The sequence below is a fragment of the Nelumbo nucifera genome, chromosome 7 (assembly GCF_055504915.1).
Source record: "Nelumbo nucifera cultivar China Antique chromosome 7, China Antique-T2T, whole genome shotgun sequence".
In the NCBI taxonomy this organism is placed as follows: domain Eukaryota; kingdom Viridiplantae; phylum Streptophyta; class Magnoliopsida; order Proteales; family Nelumbonaceae; genus Nelumbo; species Nelumbo nucifera.
In genome coordinates, this window is record NC_142655.1 from 15,352,621 (window position 1) to 15,367,971 (window position 15,351).

The 15,351-nt window shown below is 42.1% G+C and overlaps 1 protein-coding gene across 6 annotated transcripts in view; it reads left to right on the plus strand.

Annotated features, from left to right (window-relative positions):
* Positions 1-15,351, plus strand: part of LOC104607768 (plant/protein (DUF810)) — a 156,969-nt gene that overhangs the window by 50,317 nt on the left and 91,301 nt on the right. For all 6 annotated transcript variants that reach the window (XM_088891194.1, XM_088891198.1, XM_088891197.1 and 3 more), the window contains 2 exons: positions 2,577-2,762; positions 2,887-3,045. In XM_088891194.1, the coding sequence (XP_088747320.1) occupies positions 2,577-2,762; positions 2,887-3,045 (345 nt within the window). The remainder of the gene's footprint in view (positions 1-2,576; positions 2,763-2,886; positions 3,046-15,351) is intronic.

Consider the following 15,351-nt stretch of genomic DNA (forward strand, 5'->3'; position numbering starts at 1 on the left):
CTCTCCAGGAAAAGGGATTCTGTTTACCAAGCATGGACATCTGAAACTTGAAGCCTATACTGATGCTGACTGGGTTGGAAATATTGATGACAGAAGATCTACTTCAGGGTATTACAGTCTGGTGGCTGGTAATGCTGTCTCTTGGAGGAGCAAGAAACAATCAGTTGTGGCCCGATCCTCAGCAGAAGCAGAATATAGGGCCATGGCACATGGAGTCTCTCAACTGTTGTGGCTAAGGTCATTGGTGGAAGAACTCGGGATTGATTATGACATGCCAATGATGTTGTACTGTGATAATCAGGCTGCCATCAACATTGCCCACAACCCCGTACAACATGATAGAACTAAACATATTGAGGTTGATAGACACTTTATTCGAGAAAGAGTCTCTTCGGGTGAAGTGTGTCTTCCATTCATTACTTCTGAAGGGCAACTGGCAGATTTCCTCACCAAGGGTATTCCCAAGGCAAGGCTTCAGCATGACATTGGCAAGCTAGGCATGATTAACATCTATGCTCAGCTTGAGGGGGAGTGTAGAGAAGATGGGCCAAATGGCCCATAGGCTGTTACTCTATGTTATCTTTATGTTCTTCTCTGTAATGGGCCTTATTCTGGGCCCATACTCTTCTATGCTCTTTTTTTGTAATTTCTTGTCCAACCAAGGACCTCTCTTGTAATTACTCAAAGATTAACCTAATAAAAGTGTATTAGAGTGTTAGAGGGAGGTTTAGTTCGAACCTCTCATTCTCTAACCCTCCTTGCCGCAGCTCTCTCTCTCTCTCATTCTCTAATCTTCTCTTGTTTGTTTTTCTGGTTTTCTTGCACAGTCCCATACTTCTAGGGCTGCTTTTCAACTTCCTCTAATCCCTTCTCCTCTGAGATAGGAATCAAGACCAAACAGGACTATGGATCCTTCACTTCTTCGTCCACCATCCTCAGGAATCAGCACTAGTACCTGATCTGTATCCTTAGTCGAGTAAAATTCAGCTCCCAACTCCTTTGCATGTTTACTCTCAGAACTCCTCCCCATATTAAACTCAGATAAATCGAAGAGATCAAAGTAGCCTACTTCTGAAGCACACTGCTCCAAAATAATATGCCTGATAGAGATGCAATCAACAAACTCTCTCTCCCCCAAAGAGCAAAAAAAGTGTTTTCTTTACCTTTTTCTGAATGAGGCGAAGTGGAGACACCTCCCAGACATTTGTGAACCTTTGTCTATACACTTTTCTTCTACAAAGTCGTTCGATCACTTAGGTTTTCTTGGAAAGAATGTCACCTACAAGGATCTTTTGTGTTGGACTTAAGTATAACCGGTATGGACACTTTGTTACCTCAGCTAAGACTCCCATAACTCACACATGCCTTAACCAGAATTGATGAAACTTTAGCTAATGAAAATACAACCTTAGGCAAGTCAAACTGTTGGGTCCAGTGATCAATTGTTTGACTTTAATTTGTTGACCTTAATCTGCAGTCTTCATAAAACAGCTCCAAAGATGTGTCAAGAAAATAAACTTCTGCTCATCTGTTTTGGCTGAAACTTGGTGAGTATCTAGTGCCACAAGAGTGCCAACTTGTGACAAAATTTGGCTTTAATCCACCAGATAACTTTGCCTAATTTTGTGGAGCTGTTGTGTTGTACTGTCACCTCTGCCACTTTAGCTCTTCTTTTCATCCTTGTTTCCATGCCTGTGTCAGAAACCCAATCTCAATAGTTGGTCTTATTTATTTTTTTTACTGAGTGAAAGTTTAGTTATATTCATTCAACTATTTCAATCATATACAAGTATCACCATCTTCTTCTTTTAGATCATTTCTACCACCTTTCACATGAATGAAGACATTGTACTTGATTATTTGCAGAATTTTGACATGAATGTGTATGGAAAAACACCTCTGAAGTTCAATTTTAGTCCTCATTGTTCCTTAAGAAAGATGCTGGTATTCACAGCCACTTCACATTTTCTTCTTACAAATTCTTGTGACTTGATATGTTTAGATGTGGCAAAAGAATCCCTTCAATTTTATAAGCCAGTATAATAGTCATCCTGGAATCCCCAGAGCTTGTTCAAGAATTTTCCAACTATCCTAAATTTGAGTCTCTCAATCATTTATGTTATAATGCTTGATTAATATAAATCTCATCCTGTTTTGAGATATTTTCATGCTGGAGGTAAGTGATGTGAATATTTAAAAAGCTTGATATTAATGATCACTTCTGGAAGCGGTTATTAGCATCCCCTGGTGTAAGATTTGTTTACTAGGTTAAATTTCACCCGTAAGAAGGAGCCTGGTTGTAGTATAGGGAATTAAACAATTGAAATGATCTGCATTGACTTTTTATTTCTTTCTTTTATTTGTTTCTGAATGTATGTTCCAATATTCTTGGGAAAGAAAGGGTCTCGATTGTCTTTGCAGTAACTGATTACAGCATCTCCTGGTCATGGAATTCTGTCACCACATGAAATTGTGCAGATATTCCTGATAAATAAAAGGCTGACAATTAGCTATTTAAGGCTTGGTTTCTACTGGGTAAACAGAATGACATCCTTGACATTTCCTTTCCCATACAGATTGTGCAGTCTGTGGAAAGTGCAGCAGATACGATGCAGGAACATCCATTAGCATTACTTGCAGAAGAGACCAAGAAACTTTTGAAGAAAGATTCTACTGTTTACATGCCAATTCTATCTCATTGGGATCGCCATGCAACTCTCGTTTCAGCATCTCTTCTACATAAGCTTTATGGTAACAAATTGGTAAGCTTATTTAAAGTTAGAATGTGATATTTGTAAGTCAAACCTCTCTCTCAAAAATATTGTTCCACATACAATAAGGAATACTTGATAATCTATGGAACTTACTGAAACGTTTTGTCTTCAGAAACCATTTCTTGATGGTGCGGAACATCTCACAGAGGATGTTGTATCTGTATTTCCAGCAGCTGATAGCCTTGAGCAGTATATAATGGCAGTTATGACTTCTGCATGTGAAGAGGAAACTGTAGATGCCTACTGTAGGGAGAAATTAACTCCATACAAGGTGGTTTTACTTCCTAATGTTTGCTGGGATTTTCTTTTTTTCTGGAATAAATCTTTTTACATGCCATCATTTTTTTTCTTTTAGTTTTTTCAGGTAACATGTATATAATTGTTAAGGGTTGATGGAATTTCCTTTGCCAACCATAGTTGTTAAAGCGCCAAGGTGATCCTAGGTGATAGGGGAATCCCTTGTCATCTAGTCAATGGATTTATTTATTTTTTTCAAACAAAAGACCTAAATCCTAGGTAATTCCTTAGGTTTCGTAGCAACTGGCAACCTAAATCCTAGGTAACTCCTTAAGTTTTGTAGCAACCAGCAATCTGTTATGGGCCAGGGCATAGGATCTCGTTGCGGGTCGGTCCACGGGGAGAACCTCTAGCTTCCCCTTGCCCCTCCCTTTGCGTGCAGACCCTATTGTGGCAACCTGATAGGTGATTTGTCCAAGAGATCACCCGAACTCTCCTTACTCTTCCCTTGACTGAAAAACTGAATGCCTTTATTCCGAATTCACAGCTCCTTAAATAGGAGATTACAAGAGGTGACTCCTTATTGAATTCGACTAGGCTAAGATAATTCAACTTTAAATCAAACTCCTACTTCTAATAGGCAAACAAACTCCTACTAAGAACAGAACTTAACTCCTATTTCTAATAGATAAAGTAAGAATAGATGGGATAAGGTAAGCTGGTGGAGAGCTAAGCTGTCGTGTTGGCCCCTCCTCATTGCTGCTGCCGGCGGCGGTATGTCTTTCCCACGAATGCATCCATAACATCACACCCCTCCCGGGCAACGAGCTTGTCCCCAAGCTCGAGATCTGGATAGGCGTTGTGAAGATCAGACCAGGGGATCCAGGTGGCCTCAGTTGATGGTAGTTCGTCCCACTCCACTAGGACTTCTAAGGTACCCCGATTGACGTGGGACCGGACAAGAGCTCGAGGTTGGAGAATGGGCCTGCCGTCCTTTTAGGGTGGTAGGGGAGGTACCTTATCAGGAGGAGTCCCTGTAAATGGCTTGAGTAAGGACATGTGGAAGGTATCATGGAGTCTGCTGTGTTCTGGTAGCTCGAGTTGATATGCAACCTTCCGATCTGCCGTAAAATCTTGAAGGGCCCGTAGAATTTGGGAGCCAGTTTAGGGAAAGCTCTGCGTCTGAGGGAGTGCTGCCGATAGGGTTGGAGCTTCAGCCATACGAACTGTCCGGGTTCAAAGGTTAATTCTTTGTGGCGCTGCACGTGTTCTACCCACGACTTGCTATAGACTAGGATGTCAACAAAGAATACCAAGACAAATCTGCGGAGGTGGGAGTGAAATACCTCGTTCATCAGGGACTGGAACGTGGAAGGTGCGTTGCTGAGGCTGAATGGCATAACTAGGAATTCAAAATGGCCATGATGTGTTCTGAAGGCCGTTTTCTCTATATCTTCGGGAGTCATCCGGACCTGGAAGTAACCCGACCGGAGGTCTAATTTTGAGAAGTATTGGGCGCCAAGGAGTTTGTCCAATAGCTCATCTACGATGGGGATAGGAAATTTATCCTTGACCGTCCGACTGTTAAGCTCTTTGTAGTCCACTCAAAATCTCCAAGTCCCATCTTGCTTGGGTACCAACAGAACCGGAGAGAAGGGGGAGCGGCTGGGACGGATGATCCCCTGCTGTAACATATCCGCACACTGCCTTTCTATTTCATCCTTCTGTCGGTGTGGGTAGCGATAGGGTCGGACGACGACGGGATCTGATCCGGCTATCAAGGGGATCCGATGATCGCAGGCTCTGGACGGTGGGAGCCCCTTGGGTTCTTGGAATACTGCAGAGAAATCCGTGAGAAGCCTCTCCATATCTGTTGCACGCAAGTTCTCACCTTGAAGTGTATGCAACTGCGTCTTTGTTCTTATCCTGGTTCCCTGCCATGTAACCGGTTTTCCATCCAGGTGGAATGTCATTGTCAGGGCGCTGAAATCCCATAGGATTGGCCCTAGAGTGATCAGCCACTTGACTCCCAGGACGATGTCAAATTCATCCAAGGAGAGTACGAATAAATCAGCAAGGAAAGATTCTGATCTGACCTGAATTTTGGTGTCCTTGCAGATACCGGGGCTGTGAACTCTTTCCCCGTTTGCCACGGCTACCTGTAATTGCGGCCTGATTTCCATCGGTAATTCTAACTGGCGGGCAGCTTGTTCACTGACAAAGTTGTGGGTGCTTCCGGAGTCTACGAGAATGCGTACTGGTTTCCTTGCTACCGGCGCCCTTAGTTGCACGGTTTGTGAGGTTTTGATCCCCGTGATTGCGTGGAGGGAGATCTCGGGATCTGATGCTGCAGGTTCATCCTCGTCCTCTTCGGGTTTGTCTACCAGAAGACATAATAGCTTCTTGCAGCTGTGCCCAGAGGAGTACAGATCATCACAGTTGAAGCACTGCCCTCTTGTGCGCCATTCTACCATCTCGGCCCGGGACAGTCATCTAATGGGGGGTGTTGTCTTGCTACTCCCTATACTTGATGCCGATCTGGAAGGGTTACTGGTAGGAGGCTTCTGTTCCTTGCTGGCGGTCGAAGAAGGAGACACTCCTGCTGTCTTCGAAAGTGCCCAGGTCGTTGCTGGCCGACCTATACTGAAGGTTCCGTGGGTGAGCTGCAGTTTCCGTTCGAAGGTGCGTGCGAGGTTCATTGCTGTGACCAGGTTAGGAGGGTGTTGCATCTCCACGTCCACCCTTAGGGGTTCTGCTAACCCCGCGGTGAACATATCTACTTGCTGATCTAGGCATACCGAGGCTGCCCTGGTGAGAAGGGTTTGGAACTGGCATTGGTATTCTGCCACGGTTCCAGTTTGCTTGAGGTTAATTAACTCCCCCAGCGGGTTGTTTGTCAATGGGGGTCCAAACCTGAGGAGGCAATAGGATTTAAATTGTTCCCAACTGAGCCCGGGTTCTTCCTGCTCCAGACGGCAGAACCAAAGTTGTGCCTCTTCCGTTAGGTGGAAGGCGGCCAGACTGACATTGTCTCTGTCGTCAGTGCGCTGGTTACGGAAGAACTGTTCGCAGCGATATAACCATCCTAATGGGTCTTTGGTGCCGTTGTAAGACGGAAATTCTAGCCGACTATACTTGGGAATGACTGCGGCTGTCGGGGCGACGATCTGATATTCGCCGGACGTCTCTGCCCAGTCCAGCCGGCGACTGTTGGTGGTGGCGGTTCCCTCAGAGTTCCTTTCTTTGTTAGAGAAAAACATTTCCAGCAAGCGCCACAGCTTTCGGACATCGTCTTTGACCTCACGAACCTCCATGCTGGTTTTTGCGAGCCTATGCTCCAGTTCTTGGACCCTGGATGATAGCGGCTCTAGATCTCCCATGACGGTAGGCTCTGATACCAAGATGTTATGGGCCCGGGCGTAGGATCTCGTCACGGGTCGGTCCACGGGGAGAACCTCTTTCATGCTCTCAATCTCTTCGGGAGTCTTGGGAGACATACCCTTGGAGAGAGTGACTCCATGCCTAAAAGGAACATTTCCTTTCTTGGAGTTCTCCATGTTGTATCTCTCGACTATTTTGTCAATGTAAGCAGACTGAGATAATCCTATTATCTTCTTCGATCTATCTCTATAGAGTCGAAGACTCAGTATATAGGAGGCTTCTCCAAGATCTTTCATGGAGAATTGCTGTGAAAGCCACACTTTCACCGTAGTTAACATTCCTACATCATTCCCAATGAGTAGAATGTCATCTACATACAGAACCAAGAACGTAACCTTATCCCCACTGGTCTTCCTATAAAAATAGGGCTCATCCGGATTTTGCTCAAAGTCAAGCTGTTTGACGGTAGAGTCAAACCGGATGTTCTAACTCCTAGAAGCTTGCTTAAGTCCATATATGGATCGGTTGAGTTTACATACCATGTGTTCCTGACCTGCAGCTATGAAACCTTGCGGTTGCTGCATATAGATATCTTCAATAAGATCTCCATTCAGGAACACGGTTTTGACATCCATTTGCCAAATCTTGTAGTCATGGTAAGATGCTACAGCTAGCAGGATCCTAATGGATTTAAGCATGGCCACAGGCGAAAAGGTTTCCTCATAATCGATTCCCTCTTTTACAGTGTACTCTTTTGCCACAAGACGAGCCTTGTAGGTCTCAACTTTACCATCGGAGCCCTTCTTCCTCTTATAGATTCATTTGCAACCAATTGCCTTTACACTAGGGGGCGGATCTACTAGAGTCTAGACTCCACTGGTCTCCCTTGAATCCATCTCAACTCTTATGGCATCTACCCACTTCAAGGAATCTATGTCCAACATAGCTTCCGTATAAGTCACGGGATCCTCCTCATTGGTCATGGCTTCCACCAAGTAACTTTCTTGGTCATAGCCGTAACGAATTGGAGGCCTGGAAATCCGGGTAGATCTAGGTTGGTTATTTTCTGGAGCTGGTGGGACATCTCCCATTACCCCTAGGCTCTCATCATCAAGAATAACTTCCTAATGATGATTATCCAAGATGTAATCTTCTTCTAAGAAGTGGGCATTTCGACTGCAAAACACCTTTTGCTCTTTTGGATCATAGAATAAGTAACCCACAGAGCCTTTGGGGTAGCCTATAAATAGGAAACGACTGGTCTTGGATTCCAATTTGTCAACACTAGTTCTTTTAACATGTGCCGGACAACCCCAAATTTTCAAGTGTCTCACACTTGGTTTCTTACCGGTCCAAAGCTCATAGGGAGTCTTCAGAACGGATTTGGTTGGAACTCGGTTCAGCACGTATATCGTAGTCTCTAATGCGTAACCCTAAAAGGATGTAGGTAGTTCCGAGTGTACGAGAAGTGATCGGACCATATCCAATAAGGTCCGGTTCCTCTTTTCTGATACACCGTTTAACTGTGGTGTAGCAGGAGGAGCTAGTTTTGATACTATCCCATTGTCCTTTAAGTAGTCCTTGAATTCGTCAAAGAGATACTTGCCACCTCGATCTGATTGAAGGGTCTTAATTTCTCTCCCTAACTATTTCTTAACTTCTTGTCTGAATTCTTTGAACTTTTCAAAAGATTCAGACTTATGTCTCATTAGGTACACATAACCATACTGCGAGTAATCGTCAGTAAAGGTTATAAAATAAACATGCTGGTTACGTGTCCTAACATTCAGGGGACCACATACATCAGTATGTATAAGGTCAAGTGTGCCTGTAGATCTTTTAGGCTTTTCCCGTAAATGGTCGTTTCATCATCTTACCCTGAAGGCAAGGTTCACAGGTTGGAAAATCTTCTACGGTTAGAAAATCCAAAGGACCATCCTTTACCAACCTTGTGATATGATCTATGTTAATGTGGCAAAGTCGGTAATGCCACAAGCACGTGGGACTAACTGTATCATGAGTCATCTTCTTGGGGATTATTTCCGACGTAGTTTCGGTAATGTTTGTTTCTAGAGAAGGATGGAGAACATAGAGACCGTTCTCAAGTTCTTCATATGCAAGGAATTTGTTATTCCGTTTAATAGTAATCACATTACTGAATAAGATGGAATAACCATCCATGCACAATTTTGAGACAGAAATCAAATTTCTTCTTAAATTAAGTACGAAAAGACAATCTTTAAGTACAATTGTTCATTCTCTGAAAACTAGTTCTATAGTTTCTATGGCTGTAGCTGCAACTGTTGCAGAAGTCCCCAAGTAGAGCATCACTTCTTCATTACTCAGTCTTTTGCTTATCTTGAACCCCTGCAGTGAGTTGCACGCATGAGTTGAAGCCCCAGAGTCAATACACTAGGAAGCAGAAGTGACCAACAAATTGGTCTCTGTCATAAAAGATTCGAAATTACATTGCTTCTTAGTCTCCAGATATTGAGGACAATTCCTCTTCTAGTGGCTGGTCTGTTTGTGGAAGTGACAGGCATCTGATGCCCCATCTTTCTTCTGCTTTTTAGTTTTGCTACCCCTCTTCTGAGCATTCCTTTTAGCCTTCCACTTTTTCTTTTCCGATTTTCCACCTTCAACAAGCATGGCTATCGGCTTATCCTTTTTAATCAGTTCTTCAGCCCTCTACAACATATTGTTGAGTTTCTGAAGGTTAACGTTTAGCTTATTCATATTGTAATTCATGATAAACTGATTGAAGGACGGAGGTAAGGAATTGAGGACAACATCAATTTTAGTGTCATGATCTAGCCCTGTCCCGAAAGCCTCCAGTTCATTGATGTAACCCATTATCTTTAGACAATGGTCATGAACTTGTTGGTTCTCGGTCATCTGTGCGGTCATAAACAATTTTAAGACTTTCTGTCGAGTAGAACGGTTATGCTCTTCATACATAGTCTTCAGACTATCCAATATATCATTGGACACTTTGATCTTCTCGAATTGTCGCTATATCAGATTGTCCAAAGAGGCTATAATATAACACCGGTTAAGAGAGTTTTTCTCTTTCCATTTTTGATACTCTCTTCTTCAGGCCTTAGAAGCCCTGTCACCCGGACGATCCAGAGCAGGGTTCTTAGCAATTTTGTCCAATTTCTCGGACGTCAGAACCAACATAAGGTTTCGGAACCAGTCAGCATAATTAGGGCCCTTGAGTTTGTTATCATCCAACAATTTGGTGAAGTTTCCGTTTGCCATTTCTGGTAAAGGCAAGGCAGATTTGTAAGTCCACAACCTAATTGATTCATGTCATCACATAGATATGGTTTTTAATCTATGTTCCATTTCCATTTTGGGCATCTCTGAGATTCCCTCCAATCTCAGTGACGGAGACAGTTGTCTCTGGAAATGTGGGAAATCACATAGGGTGCATGGAGTCAACTGTTTCAGCTGCAAAACCCCACCACCTTCCGTGAAGGATCTCATCCACTCATCTTATGAGCTTTCCCTTTGGCCTCTGTCAGACAAGGTTCATAGCCATTTTAGGTTGAACCTTTCTGTCCAATAAGTGCTCACCCATCATGTTCGTGAACGCCAAGGTACCGTGAGAGAGTCTTCCATTTTAGGATCGGCCCCTCCCACATCGATCTATGACGCCCTATCATCTCATGAAGCAATCCAGTCAACTGCATTAGCAGATGGATAGCCCAATTTTATGGTGCATCCCCACCCATCAATACAGTCAACCTTCATACTAATGATGGAAGGCCTTTAGAGAATTCATCATATGAAATTCCCTATCACATGCACTTATGTTTAATGGAGGGATCGAAAAACTCCCTAGATCTGATTTAGGTCAAACCAAAGTGGCTTCCACTGGCTTTCATAAAGCCAGATTTAGATGGGCCCTAAACGGCTAGGGTTCCGCATGGTTCCTCTTGGGGAGGAAGCTGGTGTGGGGCCCACCACATAGGGAGATCATCCAATGATCTTAAGGACACCATGGCAATGATGTGCATTCAGCCATGGTGTACGTAAGAGCCACTATCGAATCAACATGGGCCAAGTACTTATGGCCCATGAACGTAGCACATCACACATCCATACATCACATGCATGAAATCCATAATTGATCCAATCAATTAAATAACTGTAAAACCCATATGTAAAGCCCATTTAGTTTCATAATATTACCAATTAATATTATCTAGGTATACGGGTTTGCAGTTCAGCCCATATAGCATTTATGCTGAATTGGGCTAAAGTAGTTTTAACAGATTAAAACTGGGTTTTACAGATGTGGGCCGAATTGTATCTTTCAATTAACCATCAATCCCTCGGCCCATATAGGAAATTTTAGGGCTGAGAATAGCCCCCATCGAACCATAGATTCGGTCCAACCAGTTTGGTCCAATCTGGTTCGAATGGGTCTAGGGTTTGATGTTTAATTCAAGATTCAATTCAAGAAAATGATCTGAAATTAAACAATTGACAATCAAGAATCAGTAAGAGGGCTGTTCGTAAGACTGTAACCCTGCAAAACAAAGATCAGTTCGCAGTATGTAGTTTCCAAAACTGCAAATCGCTGAACCCGAATCTGCGAAATTCTCTCCTTTGCACTTTCTGCTTCGCTTTCGAATGAAATAAAAATAGAAAACCTAATTTTTCTATTAATATTACATCGGATTCGAATTCCTATACATTTCGTCTAAAAAATAAAAAAAAAAATAAAATTAATTACAGACCAAGAATGAATAGAATAAATCAGCAGGTGTGCAGATTTCTTGTGCCAGTTAAAGAATTCGATCTCCACCATACGAACAGCCCAAAATCCAAGAAAAATATATAGAACAGTCTAAATATAAATCAGATTAATAAAGATTTAATTTCAGATGATTCGTTCAAAAACTGGGAACCGATTTCCCAGAAAAACGTTAACTGCACAAATAGGGTTGAACGCCTTCTGCCATTTGCGCAGATCCAGATCTGGTTTAATTCGGTTCAAGATTTGAACCGGGCTCTGATACCACTGAAGGGATGAGAGATCCATCATATGGATGGCCGAACCCTGCAGGAAGGTTGGGCGAAATTTCAAAAATTTCTCTCTCCCATCTGGTAATCGCATTCCCTGTTTTAGAAAACTGCATTTTTAAGGGTCAATTTTGGACCAAACCGGACCAGATCTAAAACCAAAAGGGAGGAGAGGGATATACCTGATACGGAGTAGCAGTAACTCCCAATAAAGGCGTTCACGCCCAAGGAGAAAACCAAAACCCGCTTCCACTGAAGATGACATAGTGTGTGGTGAAGCAGGATTAGCAGGACGGCTCTTCAGCAAGAACCGAATTCTTCAGCAAGAATGGAGTAGAGGGCTAGGGAGCACAACTTCAGATTGCTTCTTCTACCAAGATGCAGTATCAAGAACAATTCTTGACCACTCCCACAAGTGGAGATCGAATTGGGTAGGGGCGGCAAGAACATGGAAGAACTCTGCAGACTGCTGTAATGTCTGTTGTGTGTTTTGCATGTCCGCCCTACTCTCTTATTTATAGCCTTAAAGAGACAACCTCCTAATCTGATTAGGAGTTTCCTGATCCAAATCTTTATTTGGATCTGGACTCTTTAAATGATAAGGATAATCCCCTATCTTATCTGTAGTTTAAGATCAGCTTGATCCTAATCAAATTAGGAATTTCCTGATCCAAATCTTTATTTGGACCTGGACTTTCTAAGTGGATAGGACTTATCCTCTTATCCTTATCTGCTGATCCAATCCCAGATTTGCCCCTATTTAATTAATCTAATTAACCCAGTTCGAATTGGGCTTTAGGCCCATTAAGTTTACGTGCTCACTTAACCTCCTAAACTGCTGCCCAGTTGGCTCTCTTTGTATGGTGTGGGACCCAAACATTAATCTACACATCAGCCACATGGGTTCAGCCCAGCCTTTGTTATAAGGCCTGGCCGAATTCACTGTAGGAGACAGTAAACCCCTGAGTCCATCACCATGGGCTCTTAATGGGCCCGACATTTACACTAAATGGTCCTTGGGTCCAGCCACCTTATGAAAACCCAAAGACTGTGGGCAGATGCAAGATTAGCCCATTAGGTATTACCCTCACTGGTCTTACACTTAACCTATCAGCCCATAATGATCAAACACTGCCCGACAATAGAGGATCTCTCCCTCGGCTGCAAGGTACAGTGCTGCACTCTCTACTCACATGGATCCCGGGAATTAAAACCATTTGCAAACATTTTGAAACCATAATATATATGTATATCTTTATATAAATATATTTTGCAAAAACAAATTTCAACGGTTGAAATCAACTGTCGGCAGTTTAGGTTTCCATCAGAGAGAGTGCATCTCCGATCATTCACTTTGTCCGACAAAGGGGCTAATCCTGTCACTATGATCACCCACTCATATGAATTCTTGGACTGTCCCAACATACCCAGGTTTTGACCCCCTTTAAAGATCTCACTGATTGGCATATCAAAGACAAACTAATCCGACACCTGGTGCAGTACCACAATCGAATTTAGGGGTTAGGTGTAACATTTCAGTTTTGCCCATCTATCTCCAAGGTCCAGGGCAATATTGGAATTTTGGTCCGGTTTAGGGTTTAAAGAAAACCCACACTACATATACCTCAGGTCTCCCCTTGGCAGTTTAGACAAGCCACCCCAACCAACTTTGTGGTACATCAGTGTCAGCATTGGCAGGATAAATCTCCCCAGATCTATCCAACGGCTATGAAGATTCTAAATTAACATGAGTCTCATAAGTGTCCAGTTTAAGGGTATTACACAGAAACACTCTACAATGACATGAATCAATTATGTACTTTATTCATTTACAATAAATGTCAAAAGGTACATCAATCTGATTGGAGCTAAGGGCATAGCTGTGTAATAGAATCTACATCTCCTATTGGTTCTGAGTAGAGTGCTACAAAAGAACCTGAATTGTCTCTAATGACCTTTGAATAGCCAAGGGCCTGGGGTTTCCATTGTTGCATCCATCAGAATTAAGTTTAAAGTGGTTTGTGGATGGTGTTATCCATTAATAGTTTTGACGTAAAGGATGAAGAGTTTGCCACATATTGCCATCCCCTCACAGTCATCTTTAGAAAAAGGTTCAAATATCTGCCTACACCTAACCCAAGCCACTCTACACAAAATATTCTCAATGATCTCACATATGAACTAAGAAAATATTATAAACTCATTATATAAATTACTTAATGTAATAATGTCTCTTGTAAAGCCTAGGTGACTAGGCACTCATGGAGGGTCACCTCACCACTAAGCACCTAGGTGAGGTGACCCTTTATGAGTGCCTTGTCACCTAGGCTTTACCTTGACAACTGTATTTCCAACTTTACTTTTTTATAATTATCTTGCAAAAATTAGTTGCTCATATAATTGAGGATGGCAATTGCTTTTCTTTTTTTTGATAAATATGTTAATAGCTTTTCTTCATTACGGGTTCTTTTTTTGGTTATATGGTGATTGTTATGGTGGGTGGATATGCATTCATGCAAACTTTTTTTTTTGATAATTAATATTAAGAGAAAAATTATTTAAAAGAAAATAAAAAAAAAGGTGAATATACAAGTAAGGAGTGGTTACTAAAGGGTAAAATTGATGGCTGTGTTGCTTGGTTTGAGATTAGGGAGATCTCTATCTTAAAAAGAGCTTAGTACTGAGAGGGGATTCTAAGGTAGTTGTGGGCTGGTTTAACATAAAGAATACAGGTCCTTGGTCTCTCTCTCTCTCTCTGTATATATATATATATATCTGTGTGCATGTAAGTATATAACAAAAAGTGTTCCTCATTAGTAGACTGTACAACTAGTTGACTACATTCTCTGAGACAACATCCAAAGCCAACAAAAAGTTACTGCTGAAAGAGACTCCACATTTTCAAACTATGGATAAAGTGAAATTTTATCCAACAGGAGAGCCTATGTCTCTATGAAGCCTCCTTTTACTTGTTAATTTTCCTTAGATGATCCTTCCATTGCTTTCTCTCTAGACACTCCTGATATAATGCTGTAATGGTTTCTGATCAGAAAGATTAAGAAGAAAGAAAGAAGATGAAGAAAAGAGAAGAGAGCTCTGATATTAGAGCTAAGAGAACTACTGAATCTGCTTAGGAAGAATTTGGAAACTTAACTTCTCCTATGACAGTTGGTCCAACTTTATATATGCTAATTTCTGGACTGGATTGCCCATCTTTATTTGGGGAAATTATCAAACTATCTGCCTTCCAAGTACTTACTATAAACAACCTAAACAGCTCTCTCAACACTCCCCCCTCCAGCTGGTGTGTGTGTGTCATATTGATCCAGCTTGCTAGAAATGAAGTCAATCTGAGGCTTTAGTCCACAAATCTGGTAGTTGATCTGCAGTCTTCACAAATGGAGTGTCTATGCCACCACTCTGAACCTTCTCTCTTATAAAATGGCAGTCTACTTCAATGTTTCTTGTCATCTCTTGAAAAACAGGGTTTGGTGCAACATGGATAGTTGCTTGATTGTCACAATTCAAGTGTATGGGAAGTTTCGCAGCAATTCTTATTTCTTGAAGAAGGTTTTTGAGATATATTAGCTCTCCTGTAGCTTTATTCATAGCTTTGTATTCTGTTTCAAGAGATGAGATGCCCACTTAAAAGGTACAATATCCTCTGATGGACCTCCGATCTATAGGTGACCCAACCGAATCTGCATCTGTAAAGCTTGACACAACCAAATGTTCATGATCTCTATAGATAACTCCCATGCCTAGTGTCCCCTTTGGATTCTATATAATCCTGAATATTGCTTCAAGATGAGGAACATGAGGGGAGCTCATGAATTGATTGACAACTTAAACAGCACAAGAGATATCTGGGTGTGTAATGGCTAGATAGTTAAGCTTTTCAACTAGTCTTATGTATTGACATAGA